Genomic DNA, 16,663 nt, shown 5'->3' on the forward strand with positions numbered 1-16,663 from the left:
ACAGGCTGGTACCAAGCCTGAGTAAAGGAGCATCCACCAGCTTTGCCCCAGAGAACAGGGCTGGACCTGCGCCCACACTGAGGGGGTCTCTCCTCCTCTTCTGGTCCCTAAAATATGGATGTGGCAAAAAACACAGGGAGGTATAGAGGCTGCCCCTAAGCTTCATTTTTTCTCTCGCATCCTGAATCCTGGGGTTAGGTGCTAAGAGCTCATTACCCTGGAAACACAGATGGACAGAGCCTGGACCCCACCCTCTCTGGCTCATCAGAGCCGCAGGCTCTTCCCCCTTCTTAGGGCTGAAGCAACAGCAGCAAGAGGCTGGAAGCTTGCCCTCCCCGCCCACTCCTTGCCAGGCCCCAGCTTCTGCTCAGGTTTCCCTCTTCCATGAGCTCATGAAAAATTCATCTGCCCAAACCTCAGCTCACACACTGAGAAAACACACTCAGCTCTCTCCTGGGGGCCCTGTTCTGGAAGGTTCAGGGTCCTTGGGGCCACTGAAGTGAGCAGCTGTGTCGGCATGCGTGTGGATACCTGTGCGGGTGTGGGCTTGGCTATGCACAGGGGTGTCTGGATACAAACCGATGGGTGTGTGTGCGCCGTGCGTGCACTGTGACCCGTTTAGACTCAACTGCCAGGCAGGCCAGACCTATGCACCCGGGACAGGAGAGGGGAGGCTACAGAGACCAGAATATGGGCTGAGAGAACCATTCCGGGCTGGGCCGGGAAACTTTCTGGGCCCTACCTGCTGGGAGGGCCGGACTCCTAACGCTCTGCCCTGGTTCTAACTGCCAGAAGCCAAGGCCTGAGGGCCAGGGTCCTTGACCTCTGTCTCTAAGCAGGGCAGAACATCCGAGAACGTGGTGTCTTCATGCCCCTGGCGTTGTGTGTATGCAGAGTGCATGTGCATGCAGACGTGTGTTGAGATGGCCTAAGCCAGGAGGACTTGGGAACGCAGCTCTTAGGTAGCTAACCCTTGGCTCCCCACCCCCCAAGACCCCCTCTTCCAACTCCACAGGTCCTATCACTGGGAGAATCTTAGCACCAGGCCTGGCTTTCATGTTGGTGAAGCTCGACTAAGAAACCATGAGCCCTAGCGATGAAAAGTCAGAAAAGGTTATTTTTCAGGACCCTTGTTTCCTGTGACTTGTTGCAGAGAAATATTACCCCTGTTCTTAAGGCTGTTCTCCCAGAGCAATAGGAGAGCGTGAAGTTATGAAATTGAGGGCACCTTCACTGAGCAATCGATTAGCAGCCGAGAGAGCTTGTGAATTGGCTGTCTGGACATTTCCAGTAATAAATTGTGAAATAGTCCATGAATAAGTAGTTGGCGGAGTTCAGAATTACCCCCTAGGAAATGTTGCAGGTCTAGAGACATTACTAAGGCGAGCACCATTTTAATGCTCTGGGCTTTGGCTGTTAAATATGTATGCCATCCGCAAAGCACTTCCCGAAATTAATGGCATTTTACAGCTGCTCCGAAGGCAGCGTATTTATATGGAGATGTATAGATTCTGGGGCTTGGTGGCTTCACAAATGAAGTGCTAATTTTAGAGGATAGGGCCAGGGAGGGGCTGGGAGATAGGGTCAGGAAGTGAGCCATCTCAGGGACCTTTCCTGAAATAGTTTTCCGCTGCTAGCTATGATTTTTAACCTTTGGTGGCTTTGGGCATGGTCTCTAGGCTGGAAAGGTCACTGCAGTAACAGGCCACGCGGTGCACAGAAAGACAATTATGATATTCATAATAATAATATTGCAGTTTATATTTGCCAGGCACTAAGTGCTTTACGCAGATTGACCCATGTAATCCTCCCAACAATTCTGTAAGGTAGGTTCTATTATTACTCCCATTTTACAGAAGGAGGTCGATTTCACTTAGAAATCTATGTGTGGTTGGTGATTCTCCTGGCAAAGAAGTTACCTTCTCTTTAATTCGTTCCTGAGCTAACAGCAGGGCCACCTAGCGCGGTGGTGTAGATTTTCACTGCACAAGAGCATCTGACCTACAGTTGAGACAGGATTGAAATCTCCACCCTGGCCCTCTCACCAGGCCCTGTGCTGGGGTTCCAGACAGCAGCATCCACGTTAGCCTAAGTCCCCTTCTCTCCAGGCAGTCCCAGCCCCTTCCCGGCACCTCCTAGACTCCTTTCTCCAACCTGGTGAGTTGCCTACTAGGTTGGGGGTGGGGATGGGGGGCACTGAGACTTCGCACTGGGTCTAGTCAAAGGACCCAGATTTCCACCCAATGAGACTGCAAAGTGGTTTTCTCAGAACCCCTTAGGAGTACAGACACTCCCTTGCCCTTTCTTTGCAGCATCCCAAGGGACTGTTGAAACTCTAGAGTGAATCAGTCATGGGGTGGGATGGGATTTTAAGAGCTAGTGTTGCTGGGGAAACAGGGCCAGAGAATGAGACTACCTCCTGCAGTGGGAGCCTGACAAGAGGCTGCCGGTGGGTTTCTGCACCTGAGGACCCCTGATGAAGGCCCTTCAGGCTCAGCCAGCTCCAGAGTCCACTAGTGGCAACGGAATGGCCCCATTCTCTCATCACCACTTGAGAGAATGATGTGCTTAGTCGCTCAGTCGCATCTGACTCTTTTGCAACTCCATGGACTGTAGTCCGCCAGGCTCCTCTGTCCATGGAATTCTCTAGGCAAGAATACTGGAAAGGGTTGCCATACCCTCCTCCAGGGGATCTTCCCACCCCAGGGATCAAACTCAAGTCTCCCACACTGCAGGTGGATTCTTTACCAGCTGAACCGCCAGGGAGGCACCTCCAAATGAGGTTTGTGCTCTTCTTATGGGTCCAAGGACATGAGCTTCCCAGAACAAGTGTGTTCTGTCAGCTAACAATTGTCACCCATCAGCTGAAGGCTTGAGGCGTTCGGACACATGAGGGTGCAGAGGTGGCTGAGGGGAAGGTTACGGTCCAGAAAGGCCAAGGAGCTACAAGCAGGAAGGACTGGACCTGGACTCCATCTGACTATAGTTCAACTCCTGTGTGACCTTGGGCAACTTACTGACCTTCTCCGAGCCTCAGTTTCCTCATCTATCAAACAGGGATAATGTCACCTGTCTTACAAGCTTCAATCAAACAGCTTATGAAAATGTTTGTCAGTGACTGATACATAGTAGGAACTCAATAAATGATTAGTTTGCTGAGTTAGCCCATACATTGCAGTTCCTCACTCTGTGTATCTCATGCTAGACGAGGTCAACAGCTTTTTTCACCATTTTCCTGTCTCTATTCCTAGTTATTGGGCTTCCTGGGTGGCTCAGCTGGTAAGCTCGATTCCTAGGTTGGAGAGTTCCCCTGGAGAAGGGATTGGCTACCTACTTCAGTATTCTTGGGCTTCCTGGTGGCTCAGACAGTAAAGAATCCGCCTGCAATGCAGGAGACCTGGGTTCAATCCCTGGGTTGGGAAGATCCCCAGAGGAGGGCATGGCAACCCACTCTTGCCTGGAGAATCTCCATGGACAAAGCAGCCTGGCGGGCTATAGTCCATGGGGTCGCAGAGAATCAGATGCGACTGAGCGACTGAGCACAGTACATCCCTAATTATTCTTTACGGGGTTATCAGTGTTTATTTCTAATGAGAAATCAGACAGAGGTGGGCCCTTTGAGAGCCCAGTGCTGGCTCCCCATCATCTGGGAGGGAGGGAGCCTGACATGAGACAGCTGCAGGTGTAGTGTAGAAGACAAGCCACCTTCTGAGGACCCCCCTGCCCACTCGGGAGAGGCACCACGTGACTCAGGGAGTCACAGGGAGGTGGTTAAGAGCTCCCACTCTGGGATCACACCAGCCTGAGTCCAGACCCGCTCTCTATGGCAATTGAGTGACCTCTCACAAGTCACCTTGTCTTCACCAACTTACTCTCTGCATCTGTAGGATGGGGTTATTAGTATCTATCCCAGACGGTTGAAACTAAGACTAGCAAGGTAACACCAGCTACTTCCACTGCTCTGCCGGGCTCTTCACTGGGTCCTCCACAGGCACCACTTCATCTGCTGACTTCCTGGTGCCTGGCCCGTCCACATGTAAATGCAAACTGTCATAGTTACCAGGAATCACCGGCAGATCCTAATGCCAGGGACTAGATCCTTGGAAAGAGAGAAAGGTATCAGGGAGCTCACACTTGAGCAGACGTCAGAATCCTCTGGAGGGCTTCTCAAAGCACACATTTCCAGGCCCCACCTGAGAGTTTCTGGTTCAGTATTTCTGGATGGGCCCTGAGAATGTGCAAGTTTGACAAGTTCCCAGGTGATGCTGCTGGTCTGGGGACCACACTTTGAGAACCATCAGCCTTTGTCGATGGTGCCACAGAGAGAACGTGAGATTCAGAATCACAGTCTTGAGTTCAAATTCCAGTTCCACTAGCTTCTAGCTCTGTGAACATTGGGACAATCAAATCCATAAGGACCTACTGAGTTCTGCAGGCACGTCAGTAGGTGGCCATCTGTGAGGCACTAACTTGGCTTTCCCTCTCCTGTCTTAGCGGGCCATTCTTCTGAGCCACCCCCAAAGATGGCTTAGAACACCCTTGCAGAGGCCTGGGCCCAGGCTCTCTGACCCCAGCCGGCCCTGCCCCACCCACTCAGCCTCCCTCAGCCCCTGTCCCATCTGTCCCCACAGGAGGAGCCCTTTGTCATGTTCCGGAAGTCCGACAGGACCCTGTTTGGGAATGACCGGTTTGAGGGCTACTGCATCGACCTGCTCAAGGAACTGGCCCACATCCTGGGCTTCTCCTACGAGATCCGGCTGGTGGAGGATGGGAAATACGGGGCACAGGACGACAAGGGCCAGTGGAACGGCATGATCAAGGAGCTCATCGACCATGTAAGTGGGGTGGGAGCACCATGAACAGGGCCGTCCCAGCGGCTTGGCCAAGTCCTCTATGCACAGCAGGATGGGGCATCCTGGCAGACCGCAACCCTGGGGCAGGGGAGATGGAGGCAGAGGAGCCGTTGGTACAGGCTCACCCAGCGCATTCTAAACATTACCTGCCCTCCAGCTCAGGGCCTTCGCTTTCCAGAAGGTTTTTTCTATCCAGGGCCTGCTAATGATGCAAGGACATGATCTGTACCCCTTATATTTCTTCTCTCATTTATCCTTACAATAATCCAATGACATGGGTACTGTTATTACCACTCATTTAACAGATGAGGAGGCTGAGGCAGAGAAAGATGAAGGCTCCCAGATAGTAAGACGTGGAGCTGGGACTGAGAGAGTCTTTTGGAGGCTCTCTGCTTCTGAAAGCCCTGGGTTCCGATGTCTGCAAAGAGCCATCTGACCGCAGGACCCAGGGTTCATGCAGTCAGTCTTTGCAACCTGAGAAGCATCAGCCAAAAGGATTATTGTCACTTTGCCTCTCCAAGTGCAGACAGGCAGCCTCAGGACCTTCTTCGGTCAGCCTTCCTGCCCCTGTCAGAGGGGAGCCAGGAAGAGAAGGAGGCTGGAGCTCAGAGCAAGAAGGCTCCAACAGAGTCTGAGTGGTGGAGTCATTTCCTCAGCCCTAGAAAATCAGTCCCCCAGGGAAGGCTGTGGGGAGAGGCTAATGGTCAGGAGCATGAACCCGATCTGAACTTGATTCCTGCTCTCCAACTTACTAGCTGTGTGCTTCTGGACAAGTTTCTTAACCTCTCTGTTCCTCAGTTCCCTCATCTGTAAAATGGGAATGATAATAACGCCCCTCCCTCCTCCATAGGCTGAGGTGGTGAGGACTAAGTTCACATGTGCACACTACACAGTCAGCACTGTGTCAGTCCTTGCTTGTATTATTTTTATCATTATAGCTACTCCTTTGAGGCGGGGGGAGGGGGTTCAGGAAGTCTCTTTTTCTCCCTAAGCTCAATTCCTACCTCAACAGTGAGAATAATGATGCCTGCCCCGCGTTCTTCCCCGCTTGTTGTCGGAGGTAACAACTGGTAGGGAAGCGGCTCCTAGACTGTGGAATTCAGTCTAACCGGGAGGGAGGGGTGTTGTCACCATTATTAGTAATAACTGTAATTATTATGGAAATTAGTCAGCAGGCCCCAGAGACATCTCCATTTATCGGCTCCCCCCTGAGCTTTATGAGTGGGGCTCTGGAGTGTGGGGCTCTGGGTGGGATCGCATGTCATTTGCAGAGGTGAGCTGGGCTGGGGAGGAGGGGTGGATCCCATGGACAGTGGAGGCCACATGTGGAGGGGAATGAGGCTAGTGATGCTTTTGCCATCCACAGCATCCCCAGCAGCCCAAGAGCTCTGCAGAGCCATTTGCAAGGGGGAAGACCAGAAAACCCAGCAGCTTCCGAGGCTGACCCTCAGCTGGAGGAAAGAGGGGGTCTTGTTCATGGTCTGCATGCAGCCCAGTATCCATCAAGACCATGGGCCCTGACGGCACATGCGGGGACCTTGTTAAACCCAATTCCCTACAATTGATGAGCCTATTAATCCTAGCTTGGTGCCATTTTTAATAACATCATAACCATTTATTAGTGTCGTCAGATAATTAGTCTTCTCACTAGCTCATAGAAAGCGTGGCAAAGGCTTGGCAATATTATTACTTCCTTATTAGGGATCTGAACGCAAATGTAAAAATGATGAATGCCCACCTTTGCAAGAATCTGCCCCCTGAGGGCCATTTGGAGGCCCTGGGTGGAGCCTCTGACCAGCAGGACTTAAGAAGTCCTTCACTGACACTCTCTGCTCATCTCTGTCCATGCCACGGGCCGTCCAAGGAGACAAGGTTATGGGGGAAGGTGAGGGATCTAAAGGGTGTGTCCCCCTCCTGCTCACATCCTCGCCTTCCCCCAAGTTGTCTCCAACTATGGGAACAAGACAGATGATTGGACAGAGCAGTGATTTATCCATCCATCTCCTCGTCTCTCTCCCAGATCATCACTATTTCCATCTCTACTGCCTGCTGCCTCTCACTCCCGCCCCCCTCCCCCGACCCCGTTTGGAAGTCTCCTACTGGAGTCCATGCCTTAAATTACTCCCATGTGTTTTAATATCTTTGGAATCCAAGAGAGATGGATTCAAATACAGGGTCCAGCACATTTTAACTGACAGTAGGAAAGCTATTCAACCTCTCTGGCCTCTATTTCCACATCTAGGAAGTGGGAATAATAAAATAAGTCTTCTGCCCGGGGTTCGTGGGAAGATTCAGTGAGTTACAGTACAAGAATGCTTAGCCAAGTGCCTGGCACTCAGTAATTGCTCAGTGCACAGGACTGTCTTACTCCTCACCATTTCCTCCTGTCTAAAGTATGTACATGTCCTGTCTAAACTATGTATGTGAGAGGCCATGATGACAGTGAGGGAGTCCACCCCTCAGCCGTGGTCACCCTGGTGGGCCACAGTGCCCCGGGATCTGGATCTCGCCCCTCTGAATCTAAAAAGGAGACTCAGGAAACTGACTCACGTTGATCAGAGTCACAGGGAATTGAGGCGCACATGACACATCATCCACTTACTGCACTGAAGACCTTTCCCGAAACCTGCCATCCAGAGCTTCTGTTCCGGCACCAGGTGCTCAGGATCTTGCTAGGGAGTCTGAAGACAGAGCTCTAAGTGTGGAAAGCCTGGAACCAAGAGGAGAGGCTGCTGCTGGAGAAGGGGGCAAGAGATGAGCCTTGAAGGACCTTGGGTGCTAACTTGAGGAATTTTGTTTTAATCCCGAGAGCTACAAGGCACAGCTGAAAGATGCAGAGCAAGGGGGTGACATCAAATTGGGATTCGTGCTGCCAGGTTAAACTGGAGCCAGTCTGGAGGCCATCCCTGGGACCTGGGTGAAGGATTGTGGTCAGAAAGGAGAGAAGTTGATGGCACAGGATGGAGCCATGAAGGTAGAATTGATGAGGTTGGCAGTTGACTGGATGAAGGAGGAGAAGGGCAGGGAGGAATCAAGGACATGGTGTGAAATTCTAGCTTGGATGGCTGGGGAGAGGGTGGCATCATCCCCAGAGACAGAGCTTCCTGGGAAAGCAGATGATCTGGGAGAGATTCTGACATCATGGTGGGATTGCGATTCCTAGAGGTGACTGCCCTTGTGGCTGGACACTTAGAGTGGGGATTGATGGAGAGAAAAGAGAGGACTGGGGGCAGGACCCTCAATGGTGTGAGAATGGGATGAAAAGGAGACCTCCACGTGATGCCCACTCCTGCAAGGCCAGAGCGGAGGGAGGAGAGCCAGGAAGAGTGGGCGATGGAGCCAAAGGAGGAAAGAGATTGCTGGGAACGTGTGGACACAGGGTCTGAAGCAGCAGGTGGGGAGGTGGAGACAGGTGAGGATGGAACTGCATCCATGGGTGAGCACGGGTGCCATCTCCTAGGGGTATAGGTCAGCCCCAGCACGGCTTCTGTGAGCACCTCAGCCTGGCCTCCCCAAGCTTTGCTCTCAGAGACCAAGGAGTCCTGTCCTGGCTGCTCTCCCAGGCCCTTGAACAGTAGGGGACTGAGAGGGAACAGGAGCCTGGCCTCAAGGGGAGGCCTGAATGCCCTCTGGCCACAGGAAGCTGTTCATTCTTTTATCTTGAAATTGTTACATCTCACTATAACATATAAGGCAGTTTCCCTGGTTCATGGAAGGGGCTGGACAAAAATGGGTTTGGACTAGCCTGGAAAGATGTGGAAAGAGCCTGGCAGGAGGTAGGGGTCTAGACAACCAGGTGTGAGAGAGGACAAGGAGCAAGGTAGCAATAGGGCTGCAGGGGCGTGGGGGCTGTTGAAGAGAAGCTGAGGTCAGAGGGAGCAACGGGAACAAGCCAACCCTCCTGCTGAGAATTGTTTCTTCATTCTTTCTGCAAAGCTTTATGGAGCCCCGTTTCAGCCTGGGCTCCTGGGGGCGGGGCCTGAGCTCCTGGAGGGCGGGGCCTGGGCCCCTGGAGGCGGGGCCTGGGCTCCTGGGGCGGGGCCTGAGGAGGAGGCGTAGATACCACTCCTGATTGAGTTGGAGGGTATAATGCCAGGGAGAGTCAGAGCAGGGAAGTGGAGCAGAGGGGAGGGAAGGCCAATACAAGGATGTCATATTGAGCCTGTCACCACTGAGTGAGACTAATCCAAGTCGGCACCCCAGAAAAGCCTGACAAAGTGTGTTTCAGAGCCATCTCTTGGGGTGAAGGGAGAAGAGGAATAGGTGTATCCACTGGCTCCTGACTTCCATGCATTTCTGGGTTTGGCAGGGCAGACATGGGAACCAGTTAGGACCCTGCAGGAGTATCGACAGAAAGTTGTGGGGGCAGGGGGTGTCTGTGTGCAAGAAGTGCCCAGGTAGACAGGAGGTGAAATGCTGTCAGTTGTGCCTGTATGAGGCTGGTGGTGGCCAGAGGGTCTGACCTGGTGCATGAGAGGGGTAAGCCAAGCACAAATGACGTACCAGACCCAGGGCGGTGACAGGAGATGTAGGAGCAACCAAGGTCAACGTGATTCCTGCCCCTCTAGGAACAAGCAGTGAATCAGCCGAGTTAAATTTCATTAAAATTTTGATCAGTGCTGCAAGGGGGAATATGTATAGGGGACTTTGGGAGTATAAAGCAGGAAAATGACTCAGACTTCCCTGCAGAGGTGACTCTTGGAGCTGAAACTTGAAAAATGAAGGAGAGATATTCAGGGCTCGCATGTGGATACTGACCTGGATGGGGGCACCTAGGTTGCTGGAGTCTCTGCCCTCCTGGGGTCCTGCGGGGTGAGCAGTAAAGTTCCCTGGGCGAACCCTGGGCAGACGCCAGCCTTGCAGATATGCAGGGAGTAGGGGAGGGGGTATATTCTAGAGATGGGAATGGAGGTGTGGTGTATCCCCCATAGTGTGCCACAAAGTGGGGAACGCCAGCTGAGCCGTCCTGAAAGACCCTGTGGGGATTCAGGAGCGGGCCGTTCTCCCAGGCCTGGGAAAGGCACAGGCTTCACGTCTCACTCCCGGGCGTCCATCAGCTTAGGAGGCCTATGTGTGATCATGGGTACACAACTCCTCGGTCAACACTTAGGAAGTTTCTAGCACCTGTCCCATCTCTTTAAATATAGACAAGCTTTTCTGAGGTTATTGGTAGCGACATTGCTGATTGATAAGTGTGGCACTGGCTGGCTGGGAGGACATCAATGGACACCGCTCGTGACTCAGGGTACCCTCCCCCAAGAAAGGCGGTGCCCCAGGCCCCAAGAGAAGGCTCACTGGGTGACCTCTTATAAACCTCAGAGGGGGAATCCAGCCAATGCCTCCTCTGATCAGGTTATTCATTTATTTGTTCATTCAATTTATTCAGTTAAGTCCCATGCCAGGTGCCATGGATACAGTGTGAACAAAACAGTCAGGATCCATTCCCTCAGCCTCGGGATCTTACGTTCTAGGGGAGGAAATAGGCAGTAATCTATGACTGTGTGAATAGATGTCACTGTTCTGTGAGAGGAGTGTGGTAAGTGAAAGAGCTTCCCTGGCTCCCAGGCTGGGGCCTGGGCTGAGAGATCCCACTGATTGGAAACCAGTGGGAAGTTGCTGATGATCCATCCCAGGAAAGCCTGGAGGAAGGTATTGAAGACTTGCGAGAGGTGAGGGTAACTCAGGAAATGCCTTTCCCGTGCCCTTGGCTGGCAGCATCCAGAGAGATCCAGGGAGGGGGTCTGGGTGATTTCTAGCTCCCTAGCATGCAGCAGAAGATGGTACGTGAGGGGCAGAGGGAGGAGGGGCAGGGACTTGAAAAGATGTCCCCCAGTAACAGCCATGGCCTGGAGACTGCGCACTCTGATCTCCCAGCCTCCAGGTAGGCTAGCATATGTGATGGGAAGATCTGGTCTCAAAGACACACCACCATCACCCTTCTGTGTCCCATCGTCCTCCTAACTGGGACAGAGACCTTGTTTCTGTCCTGTATGTGTTGGACCCAACCCCTGTTTGCAAGGCCGGGGAAGGCTTTACCCAAGTCCACTCTTCTAGCTGAGAACAGGGCGCTTTGCAGCAAGGCATGCTGGGAGCCCCCCGGGGGCAGGGCAGAGTCCCGGATGGAGCAGGTCAGGCTTGGGGTGGGGGGAACAGATGCCCTGCAGAGGGGGCCCCTCCCCAGGGCTGTCACTGAGGGTGCCATGGAGCTGAAAATGTCACTAGGACCTGATTGAAGAGGGCCATGAGGACAAGTGAGGGCTATCAGTGAATGCTAGGGACCACTGATAGTCATAAGAAAGGTTGCCATTAAGGGCAAGGATGCAGTGCAGCGTCCAAACTCTGGAGGGAGGCTGGTGAGAGAGAGTCAGGACCTGGCAGGCTGGCAGGGGTCAGCATGGCCTCAGAGAGAACGGGGCTGCTGAACAGGGAAACAGGCCAGAACTCAGCCCACAGGCTGGAGTAAGGGTTGATCAGAACTCTTGGGGGGACTTTGATGCTCAGTCTTCCAACAAAACCGTACCGAGCCCCTGCTTTTTGCCTGCCTTGGTACTAATCCTAGAGATGCATCAGCGAGTGAAATAAATGTAGTCCCTACCCACCTCCCCCCACCCTGCACCCTCCCCAACCAGAATTTATGTCCCAGCAGAGGAGCTAGATATTAAGCAGTGACTTACAAACTAGCATTCAGCTGTGTGAGCACCAGTGCAGGGGCTATGGGAATGTACACTCGGACCTCACAGCCTGCCGGGGGGGGGGGGGGCGGGATCCCTGTCCCCAGGTCCTTGGGCTTGACTGGGCAGGGCCTGTCTGGGCCGATGCCACTTTTAGGGCCCTGTGGGATGGGGAAAGAGAACCACTAGAGATAGGAGATGGAGCCGTAGCTCATCCGTCCCCAGGGTCCCTGTGACTACGAAGCAGGAGGACCTACTCATGCTTCCTGGAGACAGAGGTGCAGCATGGTGCCTGCTGGGACTCAGGAACCCGCTGCTCTCCCAGGCCAGGGAGAAACAGCATCATTCCTCACTGTCAGGCCATGAGGCTGCCGTCAGCTCAGGAAGCTGGCCTGTGAATCGCAGGTGTTAGAAGCGGACCCATCCGCTAACATTCATGAATTTACTAGCACTCTTTCCCCTCTGTTCAGATGTGTGGGTTATTGAGGTTGCTGACTGTCGGGTTAATGTCTAGGGCTTTTCAGGGGGCTCTGTGTTTTCTTCAGCTCGGAGTCTGGGGTTCATCAGCAGATGAACTTGCTCTGGGACTTGCTCTTAGAAACTGCGAGGTGCCCAGGCAGCCGGCTCTGAGTGTCTCTTCTAAACCAGCAACATCCCATTCATTCAGTCCCCAAGTCTCTCCTTGGAGGTCTGCTGTGAGCTGAACACTGTGTTCGGTGGAGGGCATACCATAGTGAAAAGACACTGACTCAGGCCAGCTCTCAGGAGCTCATGGGCCAGTAGAGAGGAAATCACTCAAAACCTCTGAAATCACAGCTGTGATCCGTGCTAAGAGCATAAGTGCCTGGTGCTCTGAGAGTCATCACCGGGGAGGCTGGATGCCATCTGAGGATTTTGTCTCTGGAAGTGATGTTTGAGCTGAGATCGGAAGGAGAAGCAGATATGAGCTAGACAAAGACTTCAGGGAGGAAGGAGTTCCAGGTAGAGAAGAGCATTGTGCAAAGGTCCTGAGGTGAGCATGGACTGGAGGGTCTGAAAGAAGCCAGTGGGCAGAGAACCAGGGGGAACAAGATGGGAGGTAAGACTGCAGAGGCAGGCAGGACTGGAACTGCACTTTCTAATGCAGTAGCCACCAGCCACATGGGGTTATTTAAACTTGAACTTTAATTAAAATCAACTGGTTACATTAATTTAAATTACTTAATTTAAAATGAATGAAATCAAAGTATAAATTTAGTTCCTCAGTTATACAAGCCACACTTTCAAATTCTACTTGTGGCCAGTGGCTACTATTTTGGGCAGTGAAGATACAAAGCGTTTACATCATGGCAGAAAGTTCTGTTGGACAGCACTAGCTAGATTGTTAATGGCTTCATGAACCCATAATAAGAATTTTCTGGAGGGCAGAGGGAAAAGTCTTAACATATCCGAAGCAGCATTGGGAATCAGACAAGATTCTATTTGGAGAAACAACACTTTGGGGAAAGAATGGAAGGTGAATCCATGGATCCCATACACTAGAGATGTGGGCAGAGAGCCAGCAGACAGAGCCCCAGGTTCAAGTCCTGCCTGTGTGGCAAGAGTGAGCCTTGTTTTCTTGGGTGGCTTTGGAAGTAGAAGTACAAGGACCTGGTGGAAAGTAGGGGCAAAATCAGCATGTTCCTGCAGCCACAGGGTTCCCAGGCATGACCAGGTATTGCAAAGTGTATTCTGGGGAGGCCCAGGCAGTCATGGTCAGGAGCCAGAGTCAAGTTCAGGTCTCTGGGAATGCAATGTGAGCTCAGGAAGGGCAGGGTGGTCCTAGCCATAAAACTTGCCTACCAGAATGGATCAGGTGTAGGAGTACGGCTGGCAGCAGGTGGTCCAGGGAGTTGCATGCATCCTCCCCAGAATCTGAGTAATATGTGTATGAGTGTCCTTGGGCCGTCACAAACCTAGGGACTTAAAACAACAGAAGTTTATTCCCTCTCAGTTCTGGAGGCCAGAAATCAGAAATCAAGGTTCTGCAGAGTTGGTCCCTTTGGAGGGAGCATTTGTTCAATGACTCTCCTAGCGTCTGCTGTGGCTGGCAATTCTTGGAATCTTTGGCTCAAAGCTACATTACTCCAGTCTCTGCCTCCATCATCACATGGCTCCTCCATGTGTATCTGTGTATCCTCTTCTCTTTTATAAGAACATCAGTCATTGGATTTAGAGTTCACCCTAATCCAGTATGACTTCATCTTAACTTGGTGACTTCCACAAGAGCCTACTTTCCAGAGCTTCTGGGTTGGTGAACACGTAACAATGTGGGGAGGATGGGACGCCCAGTGAAAGAGAAAGCATGGAAGCACCACACCCAGTCCTATGTAACTTGCCCTATGTCTCTCCTCCATCTAGCTGTTCCTGAGTTCTGTCTTTTCATAGTAACCAGTAACTTCAGTGGCTTCACCATTATACATCCCCACCAACCACCTGTGAGGGATCCAGTTGCTCTGCATCCTCATTTCCATTTGGTATGATCAACACTGTGTTATTTTAGCTCTTCTGATAATTAGACAGTAGTACCAGGGGGATTTTAAACCACGTGGGGTGTGTTGCTGGGGGACATCTAAGGGAACTATTGTGATGCAGAGAGTCTGAATTAAAAACAGGCTTGTGCCAGGAGACTTCCATAAGGCTGCACACTCAGGAGAGGCTGTTTTGGTCACCAATGGATTTAGGGGCACTCAGCAGGAGTCAGAGAGAAAAAGAGATCTTTGGGGGAGTGAACAGTCCCACTGAAGACATAGAAAGTGAGTCCTTCCTTAGCCAAGTCCCAGTTACTCTACTCAGGAATATCTCTAAGATTATTTAATCATAGTGGCAATAATAAGATACTCTTTTAGTGGGGAGTAGGCAAGGGGAGGAGGAGCCTATTTCCAGGTAATGTCACATTCACATGTACCAAGTGTTAGGGCTTGAACATATTTGGAAGAGGATGCACAGTTCAACTCACTGAATGTGCCTGGTATGTAGAGTGATAAAACATTCGAGTTTGAGGTCATGGTCAACTGGGTCCATGCACTGGCTCAGCCACTCATCAGCTTGGAAGGCAGCTCTGCTCATTTCTGTATCACCAATGCCACTGACCACTCACAAGCTTGACCAAATCTCCTAGCCTAATTGAACCACATTACCTTACCTGGGATGTGGTGTTCATGTTTACTGCATCATGGGGCTGCTGGGAGGGTCACATAAGGTAATATATATAGTACACATAGCAGTGCTTGATGTATAAGTGAAAGTGAAAGTCACTCAGTCATGTCCAACTCTTTGCGACCCCATGGACTATACAGTCCATGAGATTCTCCAGGCCAAAATACTGGAGTGGGTAGCCTTTTCCTTCTCCAAGGGATCTTTCGAACCCAGGTCTCCCACACTACAGGTGATTCTTTACCAACTGAGGGAAAGGCTAAGAATACTGGAATGGGTAGCCTATCCCTTCTCCAGCGGATCTTCCTGACCTAGGATTCGAACCGGGGTCTCCTGCATTGCAGGTGGATTCTTTACCAGCTGAGCTAACAGAAGTATCCACAAAAGATAGTAGTTCTCTCCACAAAAGGTATATTTAAACTATAACAGGTCATAGTCAGCAAGCAGATGCCCTGGGGGACCCCAGTCAAGAGGCAGAGCACATAGATGGGGAATCTGGTCGAGATCTTACTTGGGAATCAAAGTAGGCAGGTGCCAACAGGGACACCAGACACAGGTCCAAGCTGAGGCTTGCCGGGTTTCACTCTGAGGCATGAGGCTAGTGTCTGACCAGCAGCCAAGGGGCCTGCATACAAAGGGCAAAAATGTGGAGTTGTAGCTAGTTAAGCTACAGCTTAACGTGGTAAAGCAAGTGGTGCCAATTGACCTCATGTAAGCTTGGAGGAGAGTAGTACAGCTTCTTTGTAAGTAGAAAGCTGCTTATGATGGAGTCCTGGAAGAGCTATCCTGTCTGGTTCAGAAGTTTATAGAAAAAGGTGTGGAAGGTCTTTGGTGAGGCAGATGGGGCTAACAAACCAACCATAAGACCAATCAATATGTCGGACGAGTCAGAGGTTTGGTTTGTTCAAGGATGTGATTACTGAGAGCAAAGTCTTCGGACCCTCTGTGAGCCTCAGTTTCCCTCCATAAATAGTACAGGTTGGAATAGATGTGCTGAAGGTCTCTTGTCCAGCTCTGACAGCCTATGATTTTATGAATCATCCTCAAAGAAAACTTGCACAAGTAGGAAGAGCCTGCCAAGATTGGACCTTTCATTCTGAGTAATGAGCTGAAACAGCAAAGGCTTGACATCTGTTCGGCTCTTTCAAGGGAAGTTGGACAAAATAATGCCTTCTTCAAAGAAATCGTAACCAACGGTGAAATGTAGTATTTCCTGCCTAAACCAAAGTGGAGAACTCCAGCCTTGCTGAAGCCCAAGGGAGAACACACATCAAAACTTCTCATAAAGGAAGTCGGGTTGACCAGCTGTCTTGCTGATGTAGGCACAGAATACCTAGACACCCTTTGTCTTCTAACACCCTTAAAACCAGGGAGCAGAAAGGCTGGTAGGGAGCTTCTGAGACCATCTGGGGAAAGAAAGAGGGCCTGTGGCCCTGTGGGTGGCTCTCTGGCTAGCCCAGGAATGCTCCTAGTTGGGAAGAGCTTTGGCCACAAACACCCTGATCCTCCAGTTACTAACACTCTCATCCAACCTGCCATCAAGAGCCAAAGGAAGATTTGCCACCGCTGACTTTGAGGTTCTTCCCAAGAATCCACTCCAAGCCCCAGAAGTCATTCCCAGAGACCAGTTCCAAATGCATTCTGAGCAGTGATGATGACTTTGGAGTCAGAACAGAGCCTCCCAAAGTGATGTGCTTTGAAAGGACAGGGCTAGGGGAAGCCAAGTTCTAGAGTCATGACATGTCAACATTATAGGAATCCAAGAACTTCAGGACTCAAAGGAACCCTCCAGAATGTCCCACTGCAGTTCCCACTCCACTTGGAATCTTATCCACAGCTTCCAATAGGGATTCCCTTGCCTGGAAGCTGCATGGGAGCAGAGCTGCATCTCTCGCTCCCCTCTGTACCCCCGACTGTTGCACAGCAGGTCTTGACCAAATGCACACCAGTCACTGGGCACCTTCC

General features: G+C 51.5%; 1 protein-coding gene across 1 annotated transcript in view; it reads left to right on the forward strand.

Annotated features, from left to right (window-relative positions):
• Window positions 1-16,663, forward strand: part of GRIK3 (glutamate ionotropic receptor kainate type subunit 3) — a 237,996-nt gene that overhangs the window by 191,710 nt on the left and 29,623 nt on the right. The window contains exon 10 of the mRNA XM_065930182.1: window positions 4,632-4,835. Within this exon, the coding sequence (XP_065786254.1) occupies window positions 4,632-4,835 (204 nt within the window). The remainder of the gene's footprint in view (window positions 1-4,631; window positions 4,836-16,663) is intronic.

Source organism: Muntiacus reevesi, chromosome 1 (assembly GCF_963930625.1).
Source record: "Muntiacus reevesi chromosome 1, mMunRee1.1, whole genome shotgun sequence".
Taxonomy (NCBI): Eukaryota; Metazoa; Chordata; class Mammalia; order Artiodactyla; family Cervidae; genus Muntiacus; species Muntiacus reevesi.